At 36.9% G+C, this 25,603-nt stretch overlaps 1 protein-coding gene across 5 annotated transcripts in view; it reads left to right on the top strand.

Annotated features, from left to right (window-relative positions):
• The window catches only part of LOC106057893 (uncharacterized), a 144,748-nt gene that overhangs the window by 55,132 nt on the left and 64,013 nt on the right, over window positions 1-25,603 (top strand). For all 5 annotated transcript variants that reach the window (XR_008778342.1, XM_056031794.1, XM_056031795.1 and 2 more), the window contains exon 2: window positions 24,948-25,085. Coding sequence is in view for 4 of the 5 variants with exons in the window: in XM_056031794.1 (XP_055887769.1) it covers window positions 24,948-25,085 (138 nt within the window). In the remaining variant the exon portion in view is untranslated. The remainder of the gene's footprint in view (window positions 1-24,947; window positions 25,086-25,603) is intronic.

Here is a 25,603-nt window from a genome sequence, read left to right as displayed (position 1 = left end):
ACTTTTAATTCTCTAATGAAGTAAATAAAGAAACATCAAGATCTAGGGGGAAAAAACTAACTGTTGAAAAATTTGCCATGGGAAAGAATCAGGGTCAATAAACAATAGTTTAATTCATCGGCACTTAAGGCCTTACAGATGTGAACTCTGGAGGCTCTTCTCGTTCTCCTCAACTTCAGCTCTCCCTCGATATCGCCTCAACAAGTTGTCGTTTGAAGTCTGAAGTAGTTCGACAGGTGTGCAGGAAGGACAGGTAGAACTCACCCGAGACTCACCTGGTAACGGAGGTAAACAAAAGCGGTGTTCTTTTCACCGGCAGACGTGGGACTTGGTCCTCGGGGGCTTCTCAGTAGTTGAAAACACATCGCTGCCCCTTAGACCCTGACTCTCCTCACTGGCTCGTTAAGGTGCTAATAAGTCAAGCAAGCACGGATCTGTGTGACGTACTAGACGAGCTTGATCAAGGGCTTTAAAGACCTTACTGAGATGCAAACACTTCAACAGATTTGTAATACAAAACAAAGAGTTAGTGCTTTCATATCCTGCCAGCCATTGTTCTCACGTGTGCCTTTTGTTTGAGGGGGAGGGGGGCTGGTAATCGGCTTACACCATTGCGAAACTAAGATTTAAAGAGCGTGTTTTAAACCCTGCTCGCGTTCGTTTTAAAAGAACACGTTTTATGCTGGAGAACTAATTGAGTCAGAATTTCATAAAAAAGTGAAGCTTTATATTTTCTTTGTAACTGTGGAGAAGAAAAAAACTTCTTTGTTCAATTGTTGTTTTTGTTCTCTTTGATTAAAAAGAAAAATTCCAATACGACTTGCTAGAAGCGTTATAAACATGCTGGTTCCACGGGAACACGAGATTATACATAGAGGCAAGGGAACAGCAATAGAATAGGGAAAAAATAAACGGAACATTTTTATGTTTTAAATTTCTTATCATTGCAAGATACAGAACTACTTTTAAGTTCAATATTAATATTATCATAATAAATTGTGCAATCCTCAAATAACATTATCATAACATAGTTTGTAAAACAAAACTAATAGTCAATGTGATATAAAATATATAAAGCATTAGACTTGTCTTGATAGTTATCTTTATAGTTAACAGTGGAATGCATAATTGGCTGTGTAGGTTCAAACTACAAGCCGTTCATTCCATCAAGTTTCCTCAACAGAATTCAATTACTCACCGCTCCCGTTCCTTCGTTCCTTCCCCGCTGTGAGACTCCTGGGTCACTTACTTACCCATCACACACACATCGCTACAGCCCTCGTAGTTAAGTTCGCTTCCTACCGCGTACATTATCTTAACACTCGTGGCTTTGAAAGACATCGCCATAATTTTCTCTCAATCACTTCAGCCCTGCTGCTCTCCGCGAGACTTCTCAATGTCTCACCAGATGCACGCCTGTTCATCGGGAAATACCGATCTTTTCATGGCACCTCCTCGTCTCTCCTCTTCCCAGTTCTTTTAAACGTCTTTTAGATGACACAGTACTACTCAATAGAAACTTTGAATTGTATGAGTCTCCTTTTAGATCACATGACTCCATGGAGATGGAAGGCAGTCCATAATACTAATCAACGTTTGCAAGGGTATCGCGTGGCTTGTGTAGTCTCCAACATGATTGTTTTTCTCTGTATAGTACACGAATTAGAGGGGACTCTATTTCCGAGATAAATAACTAGCTTGTCGCACCGTAACAAAGGTCAAAGAACTCGTTCACACAGTCACAACTTTCCGTTATGGGCCATTATTCTCATTTTAATACGAAGATAACTCGGGATAGGATATAGACAATCACTGAAAACAAAATTCCAACGTTTTACAAAATTAAATTATATCTATATTATAAAATATTTACGCCGCTGAAAGTTTCATTTGATTTGTAGAGCAACCATGAAACGATAAGAAGAAAGTTAATACTCCATAAGTTTATATTATACGGATGTTTTGTACTGCCTGTGACGGACTCGGCTGATTTGTGATGTAGCGCTACATGCAACAGAACGTCGATTATCCGGATTGTTTGGGAACGGAGTCTGTCCGAATAATCGATTGTCCGGATAACCGAATGCGGAATATTATAAACGATACATTTCACCTACTAAAATAAAAAACATTCCTATGGGCGTATAGCGCCGTAGGTAAGATAAAATTCAAGTAGAATATACAGGGGAACAAAGCGGTGTACGTAGTAGCTTACCATTACTGAGAGAAATAATCGCGAATCTTTAGCTGCAAAGGAACAAGACCACTTAGATACCATTCTGTTATAACAAAAACAAAAAAAAAAAAAAGAAAATTAAAAAAAAAAAAAATTGGATATTGGACGTTCCGGCTAATAGACGACTTTCTACTGTATTATAATGGAGACATACAACTCTATCATCCCACCCGAAAAAAAAATGGTTTTCCAATCGAATATAAACTACATATTTCTCTCTCAAACGGGCACTAAATGTTTATTACTAACTTATGGGTAAAGTATAGCTAATACAACCACCTGTGTGACGTATCTAAATATATGTGTATGTACTGGTCCAACAAACTCCATCACTTCCTGTCCTGAAAGCCCAACCAATGGCATCAAGTGATTGCTTCAGATAGAAAGGCGGCTTCCTGTAGGTCTGAACGTGTAGAGTTTATACCTCTCACTAACAACGTCCCTGCGCTTTGCATGTGTGTTTGTGTGTATATGTGCGTGAGCTCGTGTGCATGCACGCGCCTCCAGATCAGCTCTTAACGGACGCAGTTATCCATTGATCTGTAGACACGCGCTCATAAGTTCTATTTATAGTGTTGAGGATGGCCATAAACCCAGTCGATATGTCCAGACATATCCCGGGACTCAAGCCAATTTCAACGAAGATGTGGCCATAATTCAATCTAGATTTAGATACAATGTGCATAGAGATAGATCTTCGAATATTTATTCGTTTTTTTTAAACATACACCAACACACACACACACACGCACTCGCACACGTTTAGACAGATTTAATCCAGTATAATTGTAAATGTCAGTTGTGAGTTTTAGATTGGACAAGCAAGGTAAAGGTCGTCAATGAATTGCTCTCTCAAAAAGATTTTCAGATACAAGTGAATGTCTTAGCAAATGAGTAAAAGCATTGTCTAAACCGGTAAATGAATCAATCCTGAGTTGGTCGCCATGTTGTTTGTATATAGTGAAAGATTGCTTGAATGTGACAGTAGAAGGGTGCTTAGCCAGGGGCGTAACTAGGGATTTGGGGGCCCGGGGGGATTGACCTCTTTGGGGGCCCCTTGCATTTTGACATTCGACATATGACATGAGATAATGTACGCAAAAATATATAAGCCCCAAATCAAATTGGTTCAGTATATCAGTAAACTTAACAAAAAGTAATCATCAAAACTCTTTAATGAATAATACCGTTGTTTATTAGTTAAATAATGCACAAGTGACAAATCTAAATTGATATCGCTTCACGTCGTGCATTCTGTGCATCAAAGACATCTATAACATCAACTACATCGATACTTTCTAGTATTTGTGACTTCACTGACATTAAAACCATGATAAGCCTTTCTTGCGTCATTGTGCTCTGAGATACTTTTTGATGAGCTTGAGCTTTGAGAATGATCTCTCACATGACGTAATGGAAGTGGCCTGAGTTAGCGGTATTCGGAGGAGGTTGCAAAGTCTGAGCACACGTAATTCCCATATGAAGCCTGTTTTTTTCAATATGTCTATTGGTGATTGTATTACTGTTTGTTGATGAAAAGTGCTCGTGCATCAATGACATCATTGAAAAAGCGATTTCCCATTTATTTCATCATACAAACAGGAAAAGTGGCACAGTTTGTCACAAGCGTGTCTTCTAACAGGTGTCTTGGTTCAAGAAGAAACCCAAAGGTATCCATTTTCTTTCCAGCCTTTGGAATCTGCCCTTCATCTCCATATGAAATCTGTCCAGCACTTCTGTCTCAACACGTTTGAATTGCAGTTCTATTGACAGTCCTACATTAGAACTCAGATTCCCATTAAGTCTTTTCTTTCTTATGGTTGTTTTGATTACAGGGAATCCATAGTATTCACTACCTTCTTTTGCTTTTTCGATGGATTGGGTTTTTGTCAGTTTCTCATCATTTTGCAGAAAGCATGAAAGGGTACTAATTTCTTTAGCAGCTTCCCGTATATGCAGTCCAGACTTTTGTAGTTTCTTCCGAACTATATTAATTGGGCGCAGGAGCTTTGACCAGAATTCCAGATAGGCAAAAAATTCTTAATTTTCCACTGCATGAAGAAGATTCTGTGCTAATATTATATGGTATTACGTCATTGTTGGTTGTTTATGTTTTCTGCGCAAGCAAAAGGATTCAGAGCATACAAAAGTGGGAAAGATCCATATCTCATTATGCTTGAGTATAGAAATACTCCGATAAGTAGACTGCCGTATTCACCATCACAACTGCTGACGAGTAGAAGACTCAGGGAATCATTCCAATTGATCACAAACTATTGAAACCATCGGTAGCTGAAAATGCAGAGACATTACTCAACGAACGACAGATAAAAAGCTAAGTGAAATACGATGCCAAAGCAAGACTACCTAAAGATTATTCTGTCGTAGAGTTCGTCTAGGTCAAACATAGCAGAAAGCAGTTGTCATAAAAAAACATTCAGCACCCAGATCTTACATCATAAAGACAAAAGATGGAAAAACATACAGAAGAAATCAACGCTTTTTGAATAAGAGTTTCCATGAAGACATCTCTGGGTACTATGATACCGATGAAGACAATGAACTGCAAACTGTTGGAACAAATGAAACAGACAGTTATAGACCAACGTCTAGAGAACTTGTTGTGCCTATGCAGTGGGCGCCGCGCTTTCATAGGCCCCGCGCTAATTCCAAGTGTACATTATTAAATTAAACAATTATTACGTATATAAAATAACAGGGTTTTCGCGACCTCCTGATTTTTCAGGGCCTCCAGGAAATCTCATGAAAAGGCAAAATATACGATAAAGACTGAACTTTTTTTGAATTTATTCAAATCTCCTGAAGAATAGACGAAATTGACATTTTGGGGTGCCAATAAATAAAAAGTGGCATTGCGAGCTTTCATTTGATAAAATTTATTGCAAAGACGAAAGTAGGCCTATTTTCTAATTCAAAAAAAATATTGACATTATGCTCATCCCTACCCAGACTATAATAGGCACCGCGCGATCCGTTTCGCATAGGGCCCCGCAAATGCTAGGGCCGGCCCTGCTACTAGATATCCCTCTTAGGAAATTTAAAAGGAAGGGTGTGATAATAACTTCAATAGGAAGGATGTATTAATATTATATGATATTACGTCATAATTTTTTGTTTATGTTTTGTGCGAAAGCAAAAGGATTAGATGGAAATAAAAAGGGAGTTTCTATTGGATTGAGGAACGATGAATAAAGGGGTAATAACTCGAGTGTGAAGTTTAATTCTGAAATTATAGACGCCAAACCCGAATAATGGACAATTTTAGCATTATTAAGAATAACTTTTAGATCCGTTATACTCGATTCTGTAAATTTTGCTTCAAGGTTAATTAGTGTAGCCATATAATAGCCTACTCGCCATTTAGATCTATTATTAGTAAAGGTAACAAGATACCTGGAATTCGCTGTAGGCTATATCATGCAGTTTTATTCGTGGCAACAAAGTTTAAAATGTAAAAGGAACTTTAAAAAAAACTTTGATCTCTGTGGGAAAAATATTTTTAAAATGTCAACAAAGTCAACGTACTGATAGACCTAGATCTAGGTTTAGTCTTTGTGATAAATTTAATCCATAAATGTTGATAAAAAAAAAGACACCCGTTGACACTATTTGTCAATCAAATATATTAATTTATGTATTTACAAATAAATTTCGGACACCCATTTGGGGGCCCCCCTAGATGGGGGCCCGGGGGGATTTTAAAATTCTCCCCCCCCATCCCCCCCCTTAGTTACGCCACTGTGCTTAGCGGTAGGTAACAGATTTCAAATAAATATATCTTTTAAAGCATTTGAATAGCTTTGCTAATATATGTGGTACGGAGTGTATTTTGTGTGTGCTAGAGAGAGATAAATAAATAAATATATATTGACACTACAACCAAGTACAACAGCTCAGCATAGTTGATAATTTATTCCAATAAAAACACATAAATACATTAAATTGAGCCATGTCTTGGCACAGCAGAGACGAGCAGTTTTAAATCCGAACTAAAAATATCATTTCATTTCGTGGAGCAAATTTTATTTCCCCTCGACAGCCCTCGTTAGAGTAATCACGTTAACCGAGAATGTAATTTAATAAAAGTTTTTTTTTTCTGTTGCATCTGTCTCCTCCGTCACACACACACACACATTCATCTTTGAGATTCTCTCACACACACACACACATACACACGTCTTCCACTTCAACTCCCCCCCCCCCCAATTTTTCTTTCCCAATTTCTTTTTTTTTATATATATACGAGCTAGAAGAGTCATTATTACTTTTTTTTTCTTTAAAGGAAAACCTCAACCCTCAAAAACTGTCTTAGTATTTGATTCAAGAGCTTACTCTTTCTTTTAATATAAGAATTCTAATTGAAGAAACATTTTACAGTCGTCTCTCTCTCTCTCTCTCTCACACACACGCACGCACGCACGCGCGCACACACACACACACACACACACACACACACACACACACACACACACACACACACACACACACATACATATATATATATATATATATATATATATATATATATATATATATATATATATATATATATATATATATATATATACATACATACATAAATATATATATATATATATATATATATATATATATATATATACATATATGTATATATATATATATATATATATATATATATATATATATATATATATATATATCCATCCACGGTGCACCCAACAGAGGGCTGTGTCTGCTTCAACACATCTTTTCCATTCAGATCTTTCTTGTGCTTTTCGTCTTCTTGCCCTAACTCTAAGTTGTTGTAAGTCGACACCGTCAATCCATCGTATTCGTGGTCTGCCTTTGGGTCGCCTGCCTTTTAGTTTGAGCCGGTGAACACTTCTCGCTCCTCTCTGTTGTTCGAGGTGACCTGCCCAACGTCATCTGTTCTCTCATGGTTAGTGCTTGACCCAGGTCCATCTTGTAGAGCGCCATAGATTTTTTTCAAAGCATTTTCTGTTCCCAAGTATTAAGTATATACACGTATAGTACACACATCTATATTATATAATAACCATTTCCATAAGTAAATAATACTGTTGACATGTCTACCAGAACTCAACATTTGCTGTTATGTTTATCCATGGAAAGAAAGTGCAAGACTGAATCATGTTATTACAAGTTTTAAAATAAGTATCCAACTCGACCCAGCCATTGCAGTAGCGCGATTAATCCACAACTATGTATACTCATATTGATCTATCACAGGAAGGACCATTTCTACAGTACGAGGGGAATCGATCTCCCTACGGTACCCTCCGCGTCTCTTCTCTGACCCCTTCTCCCTCCATGACCATCTACAAATTATAAGTTGTTGGAAAAGCTTCTAGTTCTCTTGGCATCGACTGACAAATGATTTGGTATCTACCATGCGCAGCTCTGTGGAGGATCGCCACGATATGAATGCAGACCAAAGTTTAATTTTTTTTTGTCCTTTAATATGCGAACATCAGATTTAATGTTAATTGTTATTGATTGTCTTGTCTGTAATCTATGTGGCGTTGACTTAAAGGGCGTTAATTTTACGAAATGTAGCATTGCATTTACATTGTGCCTCCATTTGTTTTAAATAGCGTGCTCTTGTTTTACTAATTTAAAGGACCTATTTTGAATTTTGATTGCTGAATTATTTGTTCATTTTTTTTTCGTAAAGTTCTGTTAATTAATATTTAAACTTTGAATGTTGTTATTACATCTTACACTTCCTTCTTGTATGCATGATATAATAACTATATGTTCATGTTATAATAGGTTTTAATTCCTCGGGAATTTTGCAATACCATATCGCATATTCCATACAGACATCTTCTACCGAAGATTTTTTTATACTTATAAGGGATTATTTCCAAAGTCTGGTCTTACTGAGAGTGTGATCTGTTATAGCAAGTTTTTTTTTCTTTTTACATTGTGTCATAATTAGTTTAATGAGTATTTTTCTTAAATTCGTTGTGATTTACTGTTTCTTTGTGGATTTACAAAGATTTCTTTTGCATTGCTCCTGGTTTATTCACCTTTAATGTTTCACTTTTCTTTTATTTGACCAACATGTCTGTGAAGACCTTTTTTTTTTTATTTGAGTAAAGACTTGGAGAGAGGCCTCCTACCCTAATTCCCAAATTGTCCTGACAGAGGGGCAGTCAGAGCCACGATGGCGGCCTTTGTTGCCGCCTTGGGGCTCAGGCCGGAGGAGGTGCTCCCCATGTATTGATTTGAGAATCCCTTCATTTTGTACATGGGCGTTTCCTTACCGGTGGAACGGGAAAAAAACAACACATCTACTACTACTTTATAATATCGCTTTCAGTCAGCGGTCATTGATGCATTTCAAAGCTATCTCTACATTGGTCAATTTCAATAATCCACTGGTCACACCCTACTCAGAACATAACTCTGTGTCTAGATTCTGGTTATTGTGCTGTCCACTTCATTTTGTATCATTTTGTCCATTTCAGATCTTCATTGAATTAAACTCTTTCTCTACGAAAGGATTGTCACCTGTTGAGATGGAATAAATAGTTATTTGTAAATCTAGCTTAGTTACTTGTAAAGCTAGCTTAGTTACTTGTAAAGCTAGCTTAGTTACTTGTAAAGCTAGCTTAGTTACTTGTAAAGCTAGCTTAGTTACTTGTAAAGCTAGCTTAGTTACTTGTAAAGCTAGCTTAGTTACTTGTAAAGCTAGCTTAGTTACTTGTAAAGCTAGCTTAGTTACTTATCTTCTTATCTTATATAATACAGACGTTACTTCAAAAAAGAAGATGATTACGTCCTACGCGTCATGCATTTAGTCATGCATATTAACCAATGACTTAAATTCTGCCAAGTCACTGGTTTTCCTGGCTAGCTCAGGCAACCCATTCCATGCTCTAATAGCACTAGGGAAGAAGGAGTATTTGTACAAATTTGTCCTAGCATATGGGACGAGGAATGTGCCTTTATCTTTGTGTCTTTCTGAGTATTTTATTAAATTTTGTTTTTGTATTTGAAGATTATGGTTCAGTGTTTTATGTATGATTGCTACTTTACTTTTGAGCCTTCTGTCCTGAAGGCTTTCTAAATTTAGTGATTTTACTAAAGGTGTTACTCTAGTCAAATGTGAATATTCGTTTGTTATGAATCGCACTGCTCTATTTTGTGTCTGTTCTAGTTTCTTAATGTTTTCTTGAGTTGAGGGGTCCCAAACAGAGGATGCATATTCTATTATTGGCTTAACCAAGGTTAAATAACATTTTAGTTTTATGTTCTTATTTGATTTATAGAAATTTCTTTTAATAAATCCTAATGCTTTGTTTGATTTTTTTGTAGTTTCATCAATATGTGGATTCCATGACAGTTTTTCATTTATTATAACACCTAGGTATTTTGCGTTTTTAGTCTGTGTTACTGGTTTGCCATGAATAAGATAAGTGGAATTAATTTGTTTTAGTTTTTTTGTTACTCTTAACAACTGACATTTTTCTGGGTGAAAAGACATGCTCCAATTTGATTCCCATTTCTGTAATTCATCTAATTCTCTTTGTAAAATATCTGTGTCTTGTGTTGTTTTTATTGTTCTATATATTATGCAATCGTCTGCAAATAATCTGACTTTTGTTCCTGAAGTAATGCAATTTGGTAAATCATTTATGTAAATTAAAAATAGTAGTGGACCGAAGACTGTTCCTTGAGGTACACCTGAGTTTACTGTTATCGGTGTTGATTTAGAGCCATTTATTATTACAGTTTGTTCTCTCCCTATCAGAAAGTCTTTAATCCACTGATGCAGTGGACCATTAATGCCAAAATATTTTAATTTTTTAAGCAAACTATGGTGGTGAACTTTGTCAAAAGCCTAAGAAAAATCTAGTAAGATAGCATCTATTTGTTCACTATTATCTAAACCTTTTGAAAAATCATCATGTTAGTTGTGTTTCACATGATCTATATTTCCTAAAGTCATGTTGGTATGGTGTGAGGACATTATGTTTGTCTAAGTGGTTTCTGATGTTGCTACATATTATGTGTTCTAGGATTTTACATGTGATGCTGGTAAGTGATACTGGTCTGTAGTTTCCTGGGTCAGATTTTTCTCCTTTTTTAAATAGGGGGGTGACATTAGCTTCTTTCCAGTCCTTTGGTACTCTGCCCTGGTTAAGTGAAGCCTGAAAGAGTATTTTGAACACTGGGGCTAGCTCATTACTTAGTTCTTTGAGTAATCTAGCTGGAATACCATCAGGCCCAGAAGCTTTATTTGGTTTGGTGTTGGCTAATAGTTTTTGAATTCCATTTTCTTGTACTACTATATCTTCTATGTTGTCTACTTGGCTCAAATTCAGTAATATGTCTTTGTCTCCTGGGGCTGAGAATGCTGATGCAAAGTATTTGTTTAGAATGTTTGCTTTAGTTTCATTATCATTATGTATTATGTTATGTTCATCTTTTAATGGCGCTACGCCTGTTGTTTCCATTTTCTTAGACTTAATGTATGACCATAGGTTTTTGTTGTTATCTTTAGATATTACATTGTTTATGTATTCACTCTGCAGCTGTCTGCTTACTTTTTGGGTTAAGTGTTTAATTTTTATATACTTTTTGTAAACTCTTTCTGCATTAGTTTCTTTAAATTTTCTATATAGGTTTTCCTTCTGTTTACAAAGCTTCTTTAGTCTATTATTAAACCAGCATTTATTTATTTTGTTTGATGTGCATTTAGTTGGTATATGATTTTCTATAATTCTTTTAAGATGGTTTTTAATGAAATTCCAGAGGTCATCGACTGGTTGGTTAATGTCTTTTTCTAATAAGAATGTTTGTTGAAAGTTTAATGCAGCTTGGTGTAGTTGTGTTAGGTTACATTTATTCCAGAGTAATATTTTTCTTTTGGGTTTTGTATTGGCTACTGCTTTTATCTGACTGTGTATTTTTATGATCTCATGGTCTGATAGACCAGGGATAATATCATAATCAACTACTAATCCAGGTCTGTTGGTTAAGAAGAGATCTAATGTGTTGTTTAATCTAGTTGGCTTTTTAATGATTTGATCTAAACTTAGGTTGTGTAAAGTTTCTATGAAAAGCTCATTTATGTCCTTAAGGTTTTGGTGTTTATCTATGGTTAGTGTTTTCCAATTTATATCAGGTAGGTTGAAATCACCCATAATCCAAAAAACTGCATTTTTATTTGTCTCTTTAAGTGTAGTAATCTGATTACATAGTTCCTGCATGTATTCTAAACTAGAATTTGGTGGTCTGTAAATGCTGCCTATTATTAGGGATGTTGAGGTGGTATTAATTTTACAAAATGTTGATTCAATATTTTTTGAGTTAGGTAAGGTAATTTCTTCTGCTATAAGAGTGTTTTTTATTGCTAAAAGAACTCCTCCATGATTATCAGCCCTATCTTTTCTAAAAATTTCATAATTACTATTGAAATTTTCTGCATTATAAATTTCAGGATGTAGCCAAGTTTGCCTGCAATTATGTCTGGTTTCTCACATTCTAATAAAATTTCTAAGTCTGCTGTTTTGTTCCTAATGCTTTGAAAATTTATTACTAAAGTTTTAAGGTATTTTGGTGTTACTTGTAAATCTAGCTTAGTTACTTGTAAATCTAGCTTAGTTACTTGTAAAGCTAGCTTAGTTACTTGTAAATCTAGCTTAGTTACTTGTAAATCTAGCTTAGTTACTTGTAAAGTTAGCTTTGTTCTTCTTTAGCAGCCATAGTCTCCTGGCTCTAGTGTTCGTTGTCTGATAGACTAATGTGCTTTGTACGATGTATTTTTGGAGAAATTACTTACCAATCCCGTAGATGTTTGTCTCCCTTTTGGAAAGTGTTGATACTGTGATCATTGTTTGTTTACTGTGATGTAGACGGCAATAAGGACGACCCGGACAAGCTGGTCAATAAATGTTTGAATAAACTCCATATCATACAATCAGACGTGAAAATAATTATCCCCCCCATCCCCCCCCCCCCCCAGACTAACAAAAGTGTCTCCTAAGACCTTCAAGACCTCACGTTTAGGCATTGTTCTCAGTAGAGAAGTGACATTAAATATAATTTTATTTAGGGTAGACTTATCTCCCTTACTAGCGATACTATAAAAGTTGATAAATCGACTGTCCATTTGCTCATTTTATAACGTAATCTGTACCGAAAGTTAAAAGCACAAGGGTCGTTAAGGATTCTTTGAAATCGCTTTTCATGCAGAAGATCTTATGATCTTAAGTTTTAAGAATCTAAATAAAAAACAAAGACCGGACTATTTTTTTGCATCCGTACATCATAAGGAAGGAGCTAGACGTTATTGGCAATCATTCTTTATTTCATGTATGACTTCCGGGGAAATCAAATATGGCCGACTTCTAAACATAGCTTCCAATGTTTAGATTAACATTTTTGTAGCCATCTTGGCATAACATGATCAGATTGTGTTGTCATTATCAAACTTTTCAAAAATCTATTATTTCTAAACTTTTTTTTTTTTTTTTATGTTAGTCATTTTTTAAAAATAGTATAGAATTGATATGTAGGTCTGCATGCAATGGAAACTTAATATTTTAATATGGCTATTTAAAAAAAAATAAAACCCTATAATTTTAAGTTCCGAATTAAAACATTGCTGAAATATTAGACATTAGCTGAAGGTCAATATTTCGCACTTGACTCTAATACCATAGATGCTAAGGCTTTAATAAAGCTTACTAGGAGTCTTACTGGTTGACGAGTTCTATATTTCTACTTTGTACAATTCAAATTTTCGTTTGGTAATTTTTTATTTTAATTTTTTTACTTTAATACTTCTTATTGCTTCTTCCACTCACGTATACCCACAAACACGTACACACTCACACACTCCCAACAAACACACTGATGTATTGTCACAAGACACCGATAAGGTTTCCATCAGACGAGATTTGCTACGAGGTTCGAAAACTTAAGCTCGTTATAAGCCGAAAGAGAGCTGAAGAAATCTATTTTTGGAAATTGTAGAAATATAGGAAATATTGACTTTGAATAGAGCCAGGATTCCCCTCCCTCCCCCATCAGAACGTGAGAAGAATTGATTTCATTCTTTCTTGTCTTTTTATTGCTTGCGACCCAAACACTTTTTTTTTTATTTGTTATATTTTTGTTGAAGCGAAAAAAATTTGACATTGGATTTGGAAAAAATTTTGCAATTTTTTGTATCACGTCTTGCGGAATGGAAAATAACTGAAAGATTTCAATTACTCAGCTAAGCTCGTGTTTTGTTCTTTCTTTCAGCTTGTTTTTAGCCTCACTATTGATATTGGTAAGACTATAATTTCAAGCCAGCAACCCACGGCTTAGAAAACATGAATTGCACAGAACAACGTAGGTGCTTGCGTCATTGACTTTTATATATATATATATATCTATGTAAATGTGAGGCGCCAACTTGGTCTCGTGGTACTTGAGAACTACAAAGTGGCGAGTAGGAAGACTCTTTGTTTTCCATTTTACTTGACATCTAAGTTGATGTTCATTCACCGTGTCACTCAACTTTCGGTAAGCGGATGAATACAACTGTATTCCGAGAAGAGAAGAACTGATGATGTTGACACAGAAACATTGGCACCGTGTATTTCCACAATCATACAGTCTTTTGCTGCAATCATACAATCACTTGTAAGTCACTTTGGCTAAATCCCAGCCTATGTAATCTTCTTAGCGCGCCCTGTGTCCACCACCGCCATCGGTTCAACTCCCCACATCCCCCCCCCTTTTTTTTTCATGTAACAACTTCGCAAACTTACGACCATCGATCTGCTGCGAGGCTTAGCAATAAGTGTCCGCGTTGGGGAAGGGGTGTATAAGGAATGGAGGCTGGAGGAGTACTGAATAGAAAGCGGGTATAGTCCCACCAAAAGTCAACAAATAACCTGTCTCACATAGCGAGAGACGGCTGTATCGATTGGAACTCAAGTCTTCCGCACTGAGCTGAAGAATACACACGACACTCAGTACAAGACGCGCAGAGGCAAGCAGTAGACTTCTTTAAGAATAGACTTTCTCGGATGCGGGCACAATTTGGCAAAACGACAAAAAATCCTTACTCTTAGGTCTTTTTCCCCCTTGACAAGGATTATCAAATAAAAATGGGCTGAATAAGGTGGGTGGGGGGGGGGGAGGTTGGTTTAAAAATATTTTTACACAGATATTTCAAATTGAAGAGATAAATCATTTCCCTAATAACAACAACTGTAACCGTTATTTACTGTTCTGAACAGTGCCGTCCAGTCCTAAGAGCATAACCTCTAGGCAAAGAGCATAACCTCCAGGCGAAGAGCATAACCTCCAGGCAAAGAGCATAACCTCCAGGCAAAGAGTATAACTTCAAGGCAAAGAGTATAACTTCAAGGCAAAGAGCATAACCTCCAGGCAAAGAGTATAACCTCCAGGAAAAGAGCATAACATCCAGGCAAAGAGCATAACCTCCAGGAAAAGAGCATAACATCCAGGCAAAGAGCATAACCTCCAGGCAAAGAGTATAACTTCAAGGCAAAGAGCATAACCTCCAGGCAAAGAGTATAACCTCCAGGCAAAGAGTATAACTTCAAGGCAAAGAGCATAACATCCAGGAAAAGAGTATAACCTCCAGGCAAAGATCATAACCTCCAGGCAAAGAGTATAACCTCCAGGAAAAGAGTATAACATCCAGGCAAAGAGTATAACCTCCAGGCAAAGAGTATAACCTCCAGGCAAAGAGTATAACCTTCAGGCAAAGAGCATAACCTCCAGGAAAAGAGCATAACCTCCAGGCAAAGAGCATAACCTCCAGGCAAAGAGCATAACCTCCAGGCAAAGAGTATAACCTCCAGGCAAAGAGTATAACCTCCAGGCAAAGAGCATAACATCCAGGCAAAGAGTATAACATCCAGGCAAAGAGTATAACCTCCAGGCAAAGAGTATAACCTCCAGGCAAAGAGTATAACCTCCAGGCAAAGAGCATAACATCCAGGCAAACCAAATTGAAATATGGACGGACTCATGACTGTATCAAATCATAAAATCATATATCAATATCTTTTTTTTTGTTTGCTAATTCTGTTCTTATATAAATTTATATATATATATAAATATATATATATAAAGGCGGGAAAGGGAAATGAAAGAGAATGTTTTAAAATATATGTGAAAAAGTAGTATCTATAAAGCCAAACACATTTCAAAAACACATTTCAAAACATTAGGCTTTATTACTTTTGGCTTGTTACATCATGGATGCTGCTGTTGTTTTGTCTCATGTGTTAATAGTTTGTGAGGGGATGCAGGTAAGGGGTGTGTGTATCTGGACCTTTTAAATGACCATCTTCAAGTTGACTTAAGTTCATGCATTGTAATGTGACTATGTTATTGTGACAAAATGTTTGTCCGTGTCCAGTTATTGTTCTCGATAACTCTCGACTCTTTGAGCTCAATTGTTATCATGTGCCCCCCCCCCCCACCACCCTTTCCATATCCCCAGATACTCTTTAAAAAAAAAGCAAAAAAAACAACAACTTAATTTTCCGCCTCAGTGTCTTAAGCAGCAGGACATCGGCGATCAACCAAAACACAGGATCAAGATCTGTTTTAAATGAACTAGTAAATCACTGGAGGACAAAATAATACTACAAAAGACAGTAGAGAATAACTCATTCATAAAAAAAACCCTGTCAGCTTAATCTCCCGAGCTTTACAAGAGGGAAGGGCGGTAAGGCTGTCCAGATACCAGGAAAAAAATGTTATCTTAAAGACGCTTATTTAAATTGTGTGTCAATTATCTTGGGTCACGTTTCGTCTAGAATCTAGAGATTGGTTTCATTTGAAGCGCTGATGTCACTTTGTAATTTGATGCCACTCGTGAAAAGAATGAACGCAAACTTTTTGTTACAAGGCTTATTTTAACTCTCTCCGTCTGTCTGGTATACAGTTTGTACACGTTTTTTTTTTTTTTGCTCCACTTCTCATTGAAATTTCGCACACTTATTTATAGTCCATTAATAATACATTGTATACAATCAAAAGTTTAACCAATTAGTTAATCAATTAGTTGTAATTAGTTTTGTTTTATATTAAGAGGGATTTAAACCTTGCAGTATTGAGAGCTATGTCAGTTATTGTTGCGATAATTCCCCTTATATAAGCTTTTTTTAAAAGTATATATTTTGCTTGTTTTCTGAGTTTATTTCATATTTACATTTCGAACTGTTTGTCTGTCTGTTTTTTTTTTTTTATCCTTTAAAACAAGTGCCTTCTTCGATGAATGGTGTAGTATGTTCTGGATCTTTTAATTTCTAAATATTTCAACGGATTAAAAGTTAGTTCATTATGTCTTGGTGATATGTCTACGTCACATATTTATCATGTATGGAGAGTGGAGCAGCTCATTGGTTGACTCGACACTACAAGATCTTTAGCCCCCCCACCCCACCCCTATTTTTTTTTTGGTTTTGTTTCATACCTGTTTGATCCCAGTTTTGTAGGTCTCATGAAACGTCTGTCATGCGTAGTGGTGTGTTTGTCTGAGCCAATGAAACCTCACGATACAACAACACCTTGTTTTCAATGAAAAGTCTTATTCCAGCCTATTCCCCATGAAAGACATCTCTCTGGATTGAAACAAAAAAACACAGGGGAGGGAAGGGGCGTTTGACATTTTGCAATGTTTTCTTATTTTTTCCGTGGAAGTGAAAATTGTAAAGCTAGAAACAGATCGAATCAATTGACAAGCTCGCTGCAAACATCTATATTGTCTCACTTTAGGAATGGGTACACCATGAAAAAAAAGATTTTTTTTTTAAAACTTCATAGTTTTATATACAGTTGAGCCCGCGTTATCGCATAATTGTATAATTCATTTAATCACACAGCTCTTTTGAAACCCGAAACTAATTGTACATTTCTGTTTTTTCATTTGGAAATATTGTACACTACATTATACATTCTTCGGCGGCTTACTTACTAAACAATTTTACTACATATATCTAGATATTAGGTTTGGAAAACGAATAATACATTCCATTATTCCATTCAATTAAGTGTGTAACTTGAAGATCATATGTGTAACATATACATACATATTAATATAGCTGTCAATAACACCACAAGAAACAAAATATTTTACTTAAGTTAGACCTTGTTCTAAATTAATAGGACCACAGTTCCTTCCAAGCACCAGCACTATCTTTAAACCTCTGGTGTTGCAGATCTCCCCCCACCCCCCGGCGCACACCTAGCTACCAACAAAAAGGGTAGAGTACTGACTGTAAACGGACTCGCGGTATTCGGTGTCGGCTATCTCTGGGGAGGAAGAGAAACATTAGTTGTTTATATAAAAGTCTGGTACAAGTCTTCGGGTTTTGTTAGTCGATGGTCTTAGATAAACTCACTATTACGTCATTATAAGTGTGTAAGCGTGCTCCCATGCCTCAAGATGGTGTGATATAGTCCTTCGTGGCCAGGGGGAGGAAAGAATTGGTAATATGCCAAGAGGGAAAGAGGAAGGTCCAATGGAATCAAAGAGAGATGTAAATAACAGTTGTTGTGAATCTCTTTGTGTTTTTTTTTCTATTTTAAGCATCTCTAAACTGTTAACGTTTGGTGACGCCGAGTTGAAGCCCTCGCTTACCGGCTCATCGTTTATCCTGACCACTCTTCAACACATTATGTGAAGCATTAATATAGTTCATCTTAGTTGCTAAGTCTCTTCATTTTTTTATGTATCAGTGTTATAGGATAGACATACGCTGTTCATAGGTCCAAGTGTTTTTACGAAATTGCTCGGGAATTTCCTGAACAAATATTATCGTCAAAGAGAAAACACAAATACTACGGAAGTAACTAAACAATTGTTGCATGCACTTGTAAAGACTTTCAGAGGCGTCACCCAGGACTGAGCAGAGATGGGCAACACGTGTAAAAAAAAAAGAAAAACGAAAGGAAAACCAAAAGAAAAACCTGTGAGACTATGAAGAAAGTATTTAAGGAAGGTCCTGATGTTGAGACAGGGAGAGACAGAAACAAATGTCTCTCACTTGTTGATGTCTCGTGCGCAATCAACATTGAGACATGATGACGTATAATACGAAACACACTTCCAACTTCTTCAAAAACACGTGGTCCAAATACACACTAGGACGTCATGGGGGGTCCCCTCGTACTATTTTCTAATGGCACTCTGGTTTGTTTGAATAAACCTAGCTAACCCCGCTACATCTATATCGTCAGCACCCCCCCCCCCATGCCGCCTGTACCTCCCTACAGCTTTCTCCCAGACCTCAAGGTTTTTGTTCCCAATGTTGCCAAATGTTTCAACTCCTGCACCCCCCCCTCCTCTACTCACGCACGCATACACACACACACATGTCAGTCCTGTGGGGGTGATGCTGATAATGGGAAGATTCCAATGGTGTTGAGTGGAATGAGGACAGAACTGAGGCCCATGACCGAGGGCGTGAAAATAAAGTACCTAAATATAGTCCCGCCAGTTGAGTTTGGGGGGGGGGGGGGAGTCGGGAGATATCACTCACATTATTTCCTTCTCTGCATTGTGAGCAAATATTTGAGGGAACTACATTTAACGAGCTTTTTTTTTTAAAGTTCATTTGTTCGCCGAACAAGTTTTTTTTTTTTTCTACATAGAATTGTATTTTATTCCTAATGATTTCCAATTTCTTTTTTTTTTCCTTCTTTGGGTTTTCCCCTTAGTTTTAGTGTTTTTTTTTTCTCAAATATTTTTTTTTTACGTCAAATATGTTTTTTACTTTTTTTTTTAGTCATTTACTGGAAGAAAAATATTTTTTAAATATGATTTATATGATTGATGATTGCTATGATTCATCAGAAGGTAGGAGCTAGTCCTTGGCACTGCTATTTTTATGTCACCATATTTCAGTGTATTATTATTGATATTACATTTCTCTCCAAACACACAAAGAAGTTTTTTTAATTAGTAATTGTATTATCAACCGCCCAGTCTGTTTTCTTTATAAAGTAAAGTTTTCTTTCTATAAAGGTTGTAAAGTATTTTTACAAAGTTTTTATCAACTGGAATCAAGCTGAAATTTTGCCTTTTTTTTTTTAAAAGTTTTTTTTTTATGTATTTCTTGTTAAATATTCGCCTCCCAAACTACCACACTAGACTCTTCATACAGACTTTGGGGAGACAATCTTGTTGTTATTGAAGTTTTAAAAGATGCATTTCTTACCCTTTTCTTTGTACTAAACAAAATGCTAACTTCTCATCACCTCTGATGCCCTTTGGGCCGAATGCATCTTAGAAGCACCATGTCCTGCACCTACAACTTCTTTTGGAACGTCTTCCTAGACCAAAAGTGTCTCCTATTATGATCTTCAGCGGACTTTAAACTTTATCCAAAAATCTCGAGTTGCATTCAAATTTCCTATGTTTATGTTTTGTTTAGTGATAACTCTCTCTCCCCTCGTCAGTCCTCGGCTAGTAAACCTTGCCCATCATCTGATATGTAGCGTGCAGTAGATGTGCGTGAGTGTGAGAGTCACGAGAACATTTTCCTAATTGACACCAATTACCCAAGGAAAAAAAAAAGACTCGAGGGAGATAACAGTGTTTCGCTCCTGATAAAAAAACGAGGGTCTGAGCAGAACAAAGCTACTCGTGTTCCCGCTTTTAATGGTATTATTGGATGCTGTGCTATATTTAGAATAAAAATGTTACATTGCCTACTGTGCCAGATGTACGATGTTTTGCCTCTACCCCGGAATAGAATGACTAGCCCAAGGATGGCCGGTTTACTGAAGACAAGAGAAAGATCATGATTGAAATGTAGTTTTGTTGTCCACCTGGTCAGTTTTACTCTTTATGAAAGAGGAGAGATAATATAGAAGAGAGAGAGAGAGAGTGAAGAGTAGCCAGTGTGGAACACGGAGAAAAAGAGACTAGCCAGTGATGGTATAGGAGACTAGAAACTAGGAAAAGAGAGAAGAGCGCGAACAAGAAGATCAAGAGGGAGAGAGAGAGAGAGAGAGAGAGAAATGTGCGTCTGAATTCTCTTATAAGTTATATAAAACAATGAAACATATCTTGAACAGGTTCTGCTATGTCGGTAGATGCACTCATTGGATCTAACGAAAGGTTAGGTGTTAATGATTTTTTTTTAACAATTCAAAGCGCCATTAGTCAATTAGGTGACTATGTTTTTTCCCACAAATTTCTTCACTTTTATTTTCTCACAATCACTTCACTATTTAATCTGAAAATACCTTCGCGTACATTTTACATTAGATATTTTTTCTTGGTTAAATAGGCTTACCTGAAATAAATACTTTCACCCAGTCTAGATATTTATTGGGTGTTTAATTGTCACTGCTAAATTGCGCTCTAAATAAAACAGGCTTCTGGCATTCTCTTTGTCCCCAATCCACTTGTCCAAACCAAATATCCCTCAGCCCTTGTACCTTATCATCCATTTGACTGTCTTAATGGAAGCCAATAACGTTAAGCTAAGTTTATTCCTGGTGTTCTGTCATACGGTTCAACATCACACCTCTCTTGCCGCCTCCTGTTCTCTTGCACCCACTTTCTCCCATTTTTCTCTTACTGCACCCTTCCCTCTCGGGGAAAAAAAAACCCCACACTCAGCCTCTTGTCATTAGTGTCACAACCAATAAAAGTCACTCTGGCCGTAACACGTACAATCCTCGGTCAAGGATTCAGCTTCGTTTCGTATTCCATTTCTGGAGAAATCTCACATAAGCATTAGGAAAGGGATTGTGTGTGTGTGTGTTGGGGATGGGTGGAATGTGTTTCTCACGAGAAGGAAACATTTCGTTGTATGACTTACATAACATTATCTCTCCAATTAACTATTGAGATTTGAAAAAATATATTAGATACATCTTGTCAGGATGAGTTCCCACCAAATTTTGATAATGAATGTTGTTAACAGTAGACAGTTTTTCTTGGCTAGTGCTTAAAAAAACAAGTAAAAATAATTTTTTAAATGTTTAGCGCAACCTTCATTCTTTTCGCATGCTCAAGTCGCTGTGGTCCAATCACTTTTGTATATGCTCAAGGCGCTGTGGTCCAATCACTTTTGTATATGCTCAAGGCGCTGTGGTCCAATCACTTTTGTATATGCTCAAGGCGCTTTGGTCCAATCACTTTTGTATATGCTCAAGGCGATGTGGTCCAAACAGTTTTGTATATGCTCAAGGCGCTGTGGTCCAAACACTTTTGTATATGCTCAAGGCGCTGTGGTCCAAACAGTTTTGTATATGCTCAAGGCGCTGTGGTCCAATCACTTTTGTATATGCTCAAGGCGCTGTGGTCCAAACACTTTTGTATATGCTCAAGGCGCTGTGGTCCAAACACTTTTGTATATGCTCAAGGCGCTGTGGTCCAAACAGTTTTGTATATGCTCAAGGCGCTGTGGTCCAATCACTTTTGTATATGCTCAAGGCGCTTTGGTCCAATCACTTTTGTATATGCTCAAGGCGATGTGGTCCAAACAGTTTTGTATATGCTCAAGGCGCTGTGGTCCAAACACTTTTGTATATGCTCAAGGCGCTGTGGTCCAAACAGTTTTGTATATGCTCAAGGCGCTGTGGTCCAATCACTTTTGTATATGCTCAAGGCGCTGTGGTCCAAACACTTTTGTATATGCTCAAGGCGCTGTGGTCCAAACACTTTTGTATATTCTCAAGGCGCTGTGGTCCAAACAGTTTTGTATATGCTCAAGGCGCTGTGGTCCAATCACTTTTGTATATGCTCAAGGCGCTGTGGTCCAATCACTTTTGTATATGCTCAAGGCGCTGTGGTCCAATCACTTTTGTGGTCCGGTTGGGGAGAGGGGGGTATCTGCGAGAAGGTTTCCGTTCTGTCTTTTCAAAAGCTATTTTTACATAGCTTATATCAACTCACTCCGTCTGTCTGTCTGTCTGGTACTCTTTTTGTAAACGTTATTTCTTCTATTTCTCATTTCGGATCAAATTGAAACTTCGCACAATTATTCATTGTAGAAAACAAGAGACGAATCAATCAAAAAATTTACCTATTAATTAGTGGTAAGTAAGTAATTTTTTTTAAATATAACAAGGGAAAAATACTACAATAATGATATATGGCTGTAAATGTGCATTTCTTTCCCTAATATAAGCTTTTTAATTTTTAAAATATTTTGCTTGTTTTCTTCTGAAGATGCTCGAGACTGATTTCGAACTTTAGGTCTCGATCTTCCACGATGAAACGCCGACATGCTAGCCAATAAGCTGTTCAATTACTTTTTATAATATAAAGTTTTATAGACAACTGTTAGTTTAACATTTTTAGCGAATGCTTGTCTCCCCTAAGCTAAGTACATTTATATATACATAAAAATTAATTAATTACGACAAATTGATTAACTAATTGGCTCATTTTTTTAAAAAATTGATTCCTGTGTTGTCCTCGCCAATGACTAATTGTGCAAAGTTTCAACTTGATCTTATAACGGGAAGTGGCAGAAATAACGTGTACAAAGATTGCACCCTGATAGAGTTAATATAAGCTTTGGAGAAACACCCGGACGCCTATTGCGCGCATACAGATGACTTAAGCGCTTGCCCTCGTGTTTCTCGCATACCTCCAGCACGGGTCTGTAATATTTTAATGCTTGCTACTTTCTTTAAAAATGACATAAAAACCACAAGCTTATTATAGTTATGTTTTCTTGATACCACGTGATGTCGACATTTTAATTTACCGATGGATAAAAAAACAACAACAGTGTGTGTCTATAAATCTGGAGCCTTATCTGTTCTCATTCTAACCCCACGTACACTTTACGCCCTCGTTTTACTCACGGTTGTAAATCTTCTTTCCTTTCCTTTAGAAGAGTGACACTTTCAAGCTTCGCCTTACTCAACTCCTATCTCTGGCTTTCGAGGAACTCGGACAGGGGAGGAAGCAGGTTGAAGGACTACTCTTGAGCTCTAGGTTTCAACTAAACCTGGTTTCCTTGACTCTGTACTCTCACTTTCTGGAGTCTGAACCCTCGAGCTGCTCTCGTTCTATTCACACCACACTCAGGCTCGCATTGACTTTTCTAGCGTTTCTTTCCCAAATTACACTCGCCCTCGCTCTGGCTTCCTATTTCCACTTCGGTTAGGTGTGTTTTTTTCTTTGACATTCTTGGTTTCACCTTACATCAAGTTCCGTTGATATTATGAGGTTTCACGTCATTTACACCCCCCCCCCGTTTTCTCCCTTTCTTCGAAACGCCCTCGCATCAACAGTGCCCTGTACGAGCAGTAGCTGCTCCCGTCCATGTTTCAATCAACGCTTGGAGGTACAAATAATGTCACGCTCATCGAACAACTCCACACTGTTTGCTCTGGAGCCAGATAATACTTCAGTCAATACGCAGTGGCGTGCCAAACTTAACCTGGCAGGCGGCAGACCCTGGACCTTGTTCGCTTGTCATCCATAATAATTAAGCACAAACCCAGGACAATCTATTAATTTTTTTTAAAATGCTGAAAAATGTAAATATGTGTTTGAATCTACGTTTTCTCTCTCCAACGTTTTTGATTGTTCTTGTCTCCCCTTTTCTTCCTGTTTTAGTTGTGTGCATCGCTAACGTCATTAGATTGGCCTGAGGATAGGTCGGACGAGTTCACGAAAGATAACTCGTAGCCAACTTCGCCCAACTAATCACATGACCTTTTAACTTTGAATTTTAATGAGTAGGAAAAACCATTTGGTGACTTTGGTCTGAATTTCAAAGAAATAAATTCAAACAGTTTTGGCAGTGGCGTTAAAAGAAAAAATGTTTGTGAGGTGGGGCGTGTTTGACCTGACTTGGTCATCTAATGGTTTTAAATAAAGCAACTACAGAAAGCTATCCATTTTAAAATCATAAAATCTCATAGCCTCAAGTTACATTTAAAAAACAAAATGGAACTCACCCTAACATGTTCCAAACTAAACGAGTGTGGATGTTTAATGGTAATAAGGAACTAGTGCCCTTTTGGGGGGGGGGGGGTAAATTTAAAGCTTTAAAAAGGGCTTCATTCTCCGTCTGTCGCAATCCGTGAATAGATCTTTTTGAGGCGAGACTTGTTATCGCTCCATCAGATCTTTATTGTCTTTTCAAACAAACAAGGTAAAATCACACCTGGTGAAAGAGAGAAGGTGCAGACCTCTCCCTCCCCTTTTACTGCACTGCTGTTCACTTTCTCTCTCTCTCTCTCTCTCTCTCTCTTTCTCTCTCTCTCTCTCTCTGTGCGCGCAAATTTAAATGTAGTTTGTTTTCTAATTTTGTATTTTACAAGAACGAAATTGTCTTTGATCTGAACATTATTTATAGTTTTTTGGTTTCTTTGATGTGTTTGAACAGCATTATATCTGTTGTGTGAAACTGTCCATTGAGTCTTTTTGTCTAGCAATAGTGGTAGAAAAGGAATACAAGGAACCAAAAAAAAAACAAAACTTTTGGGAACTTATGCAAATAGTGAGAATCGAATTTGTTAAGAAATATTTTGAAAAAAAAAATCACACCATCAACGACTTTGAATAATTTCTTCTTACCAACACGATTTTCTTGAATGCTGCTTGCACTGTCATTTTTTTTTGTTATAAAAACTTGACCAAATCAAGAACAAACGTTTCAGTGGTTATTTATCAGTAATATTTTATTTATGTATTTTTTTTCTTTACCTTTGCTAGGATCAATCTGTGTGCGGAAGCAGCCTGACAGCCCTCGCTATACGGTTCGCGGAGGAGTTGAAGACTCACTTCATTGACGTCTTAGAGAGACTGGAAGAACTGTGGATTGTAGCCAGGAATAATGAAAGCCTGTGCTCGGTGAGTGGGATATTGTTACACTGTCTGTATTCTATCCATGGGATATTGTTACACTGACTATTCTATCCATGGGATATTGTTACACTGACTGTATTCTATCCATGGGATATTGTTACACTGACTGTATTCTATCCATGGGATATTGTTACACTGACTGTATTCTATCCATGGGATATTGTTACACTGACTGTATTCTATCCATGGGATATTGTTACACTGACTGTATTCTATCCATGGGATATTGTTACACTGACTGTATTCTATCCATGGGATATTGTTACACTGACTGTATTCTATCCATGGGATATTGTTACACTGACTGTATTCTATCCATGGGATATTGTTACACTGACTGTATTCTATCCATGGGATATTGTTACACTGACTGTATTCTATCCATGGGATATTGTTACACTGTATTCTATCCATGGAATATTCTTACCCTGACTGTATTCTATCCATGGGATATTGTTACACTGTATTCTATCCATGGAATATTCTTACCCTGACTGTATTCT

Source organism: Biomphalaria glabrata, chromosome 6 (genome assembly GCF_947242115.1).
Source record: "Biomphalaria glabrata chromosome 6, xgBioGlab47.1, whole genome shotgun sequence".
NCBI classification, from domain to species: Eukaryota; Metazoa; Mollusca; class Gastropoda; family Planorbidae; genus Biomphalaria; species Biomphalaria glabrata.
The sequence above is the reverse complement of the archived record's forward strand: the minus strand, read 5'-3'. Positions and strand labels throughout refer to the sequence as shown.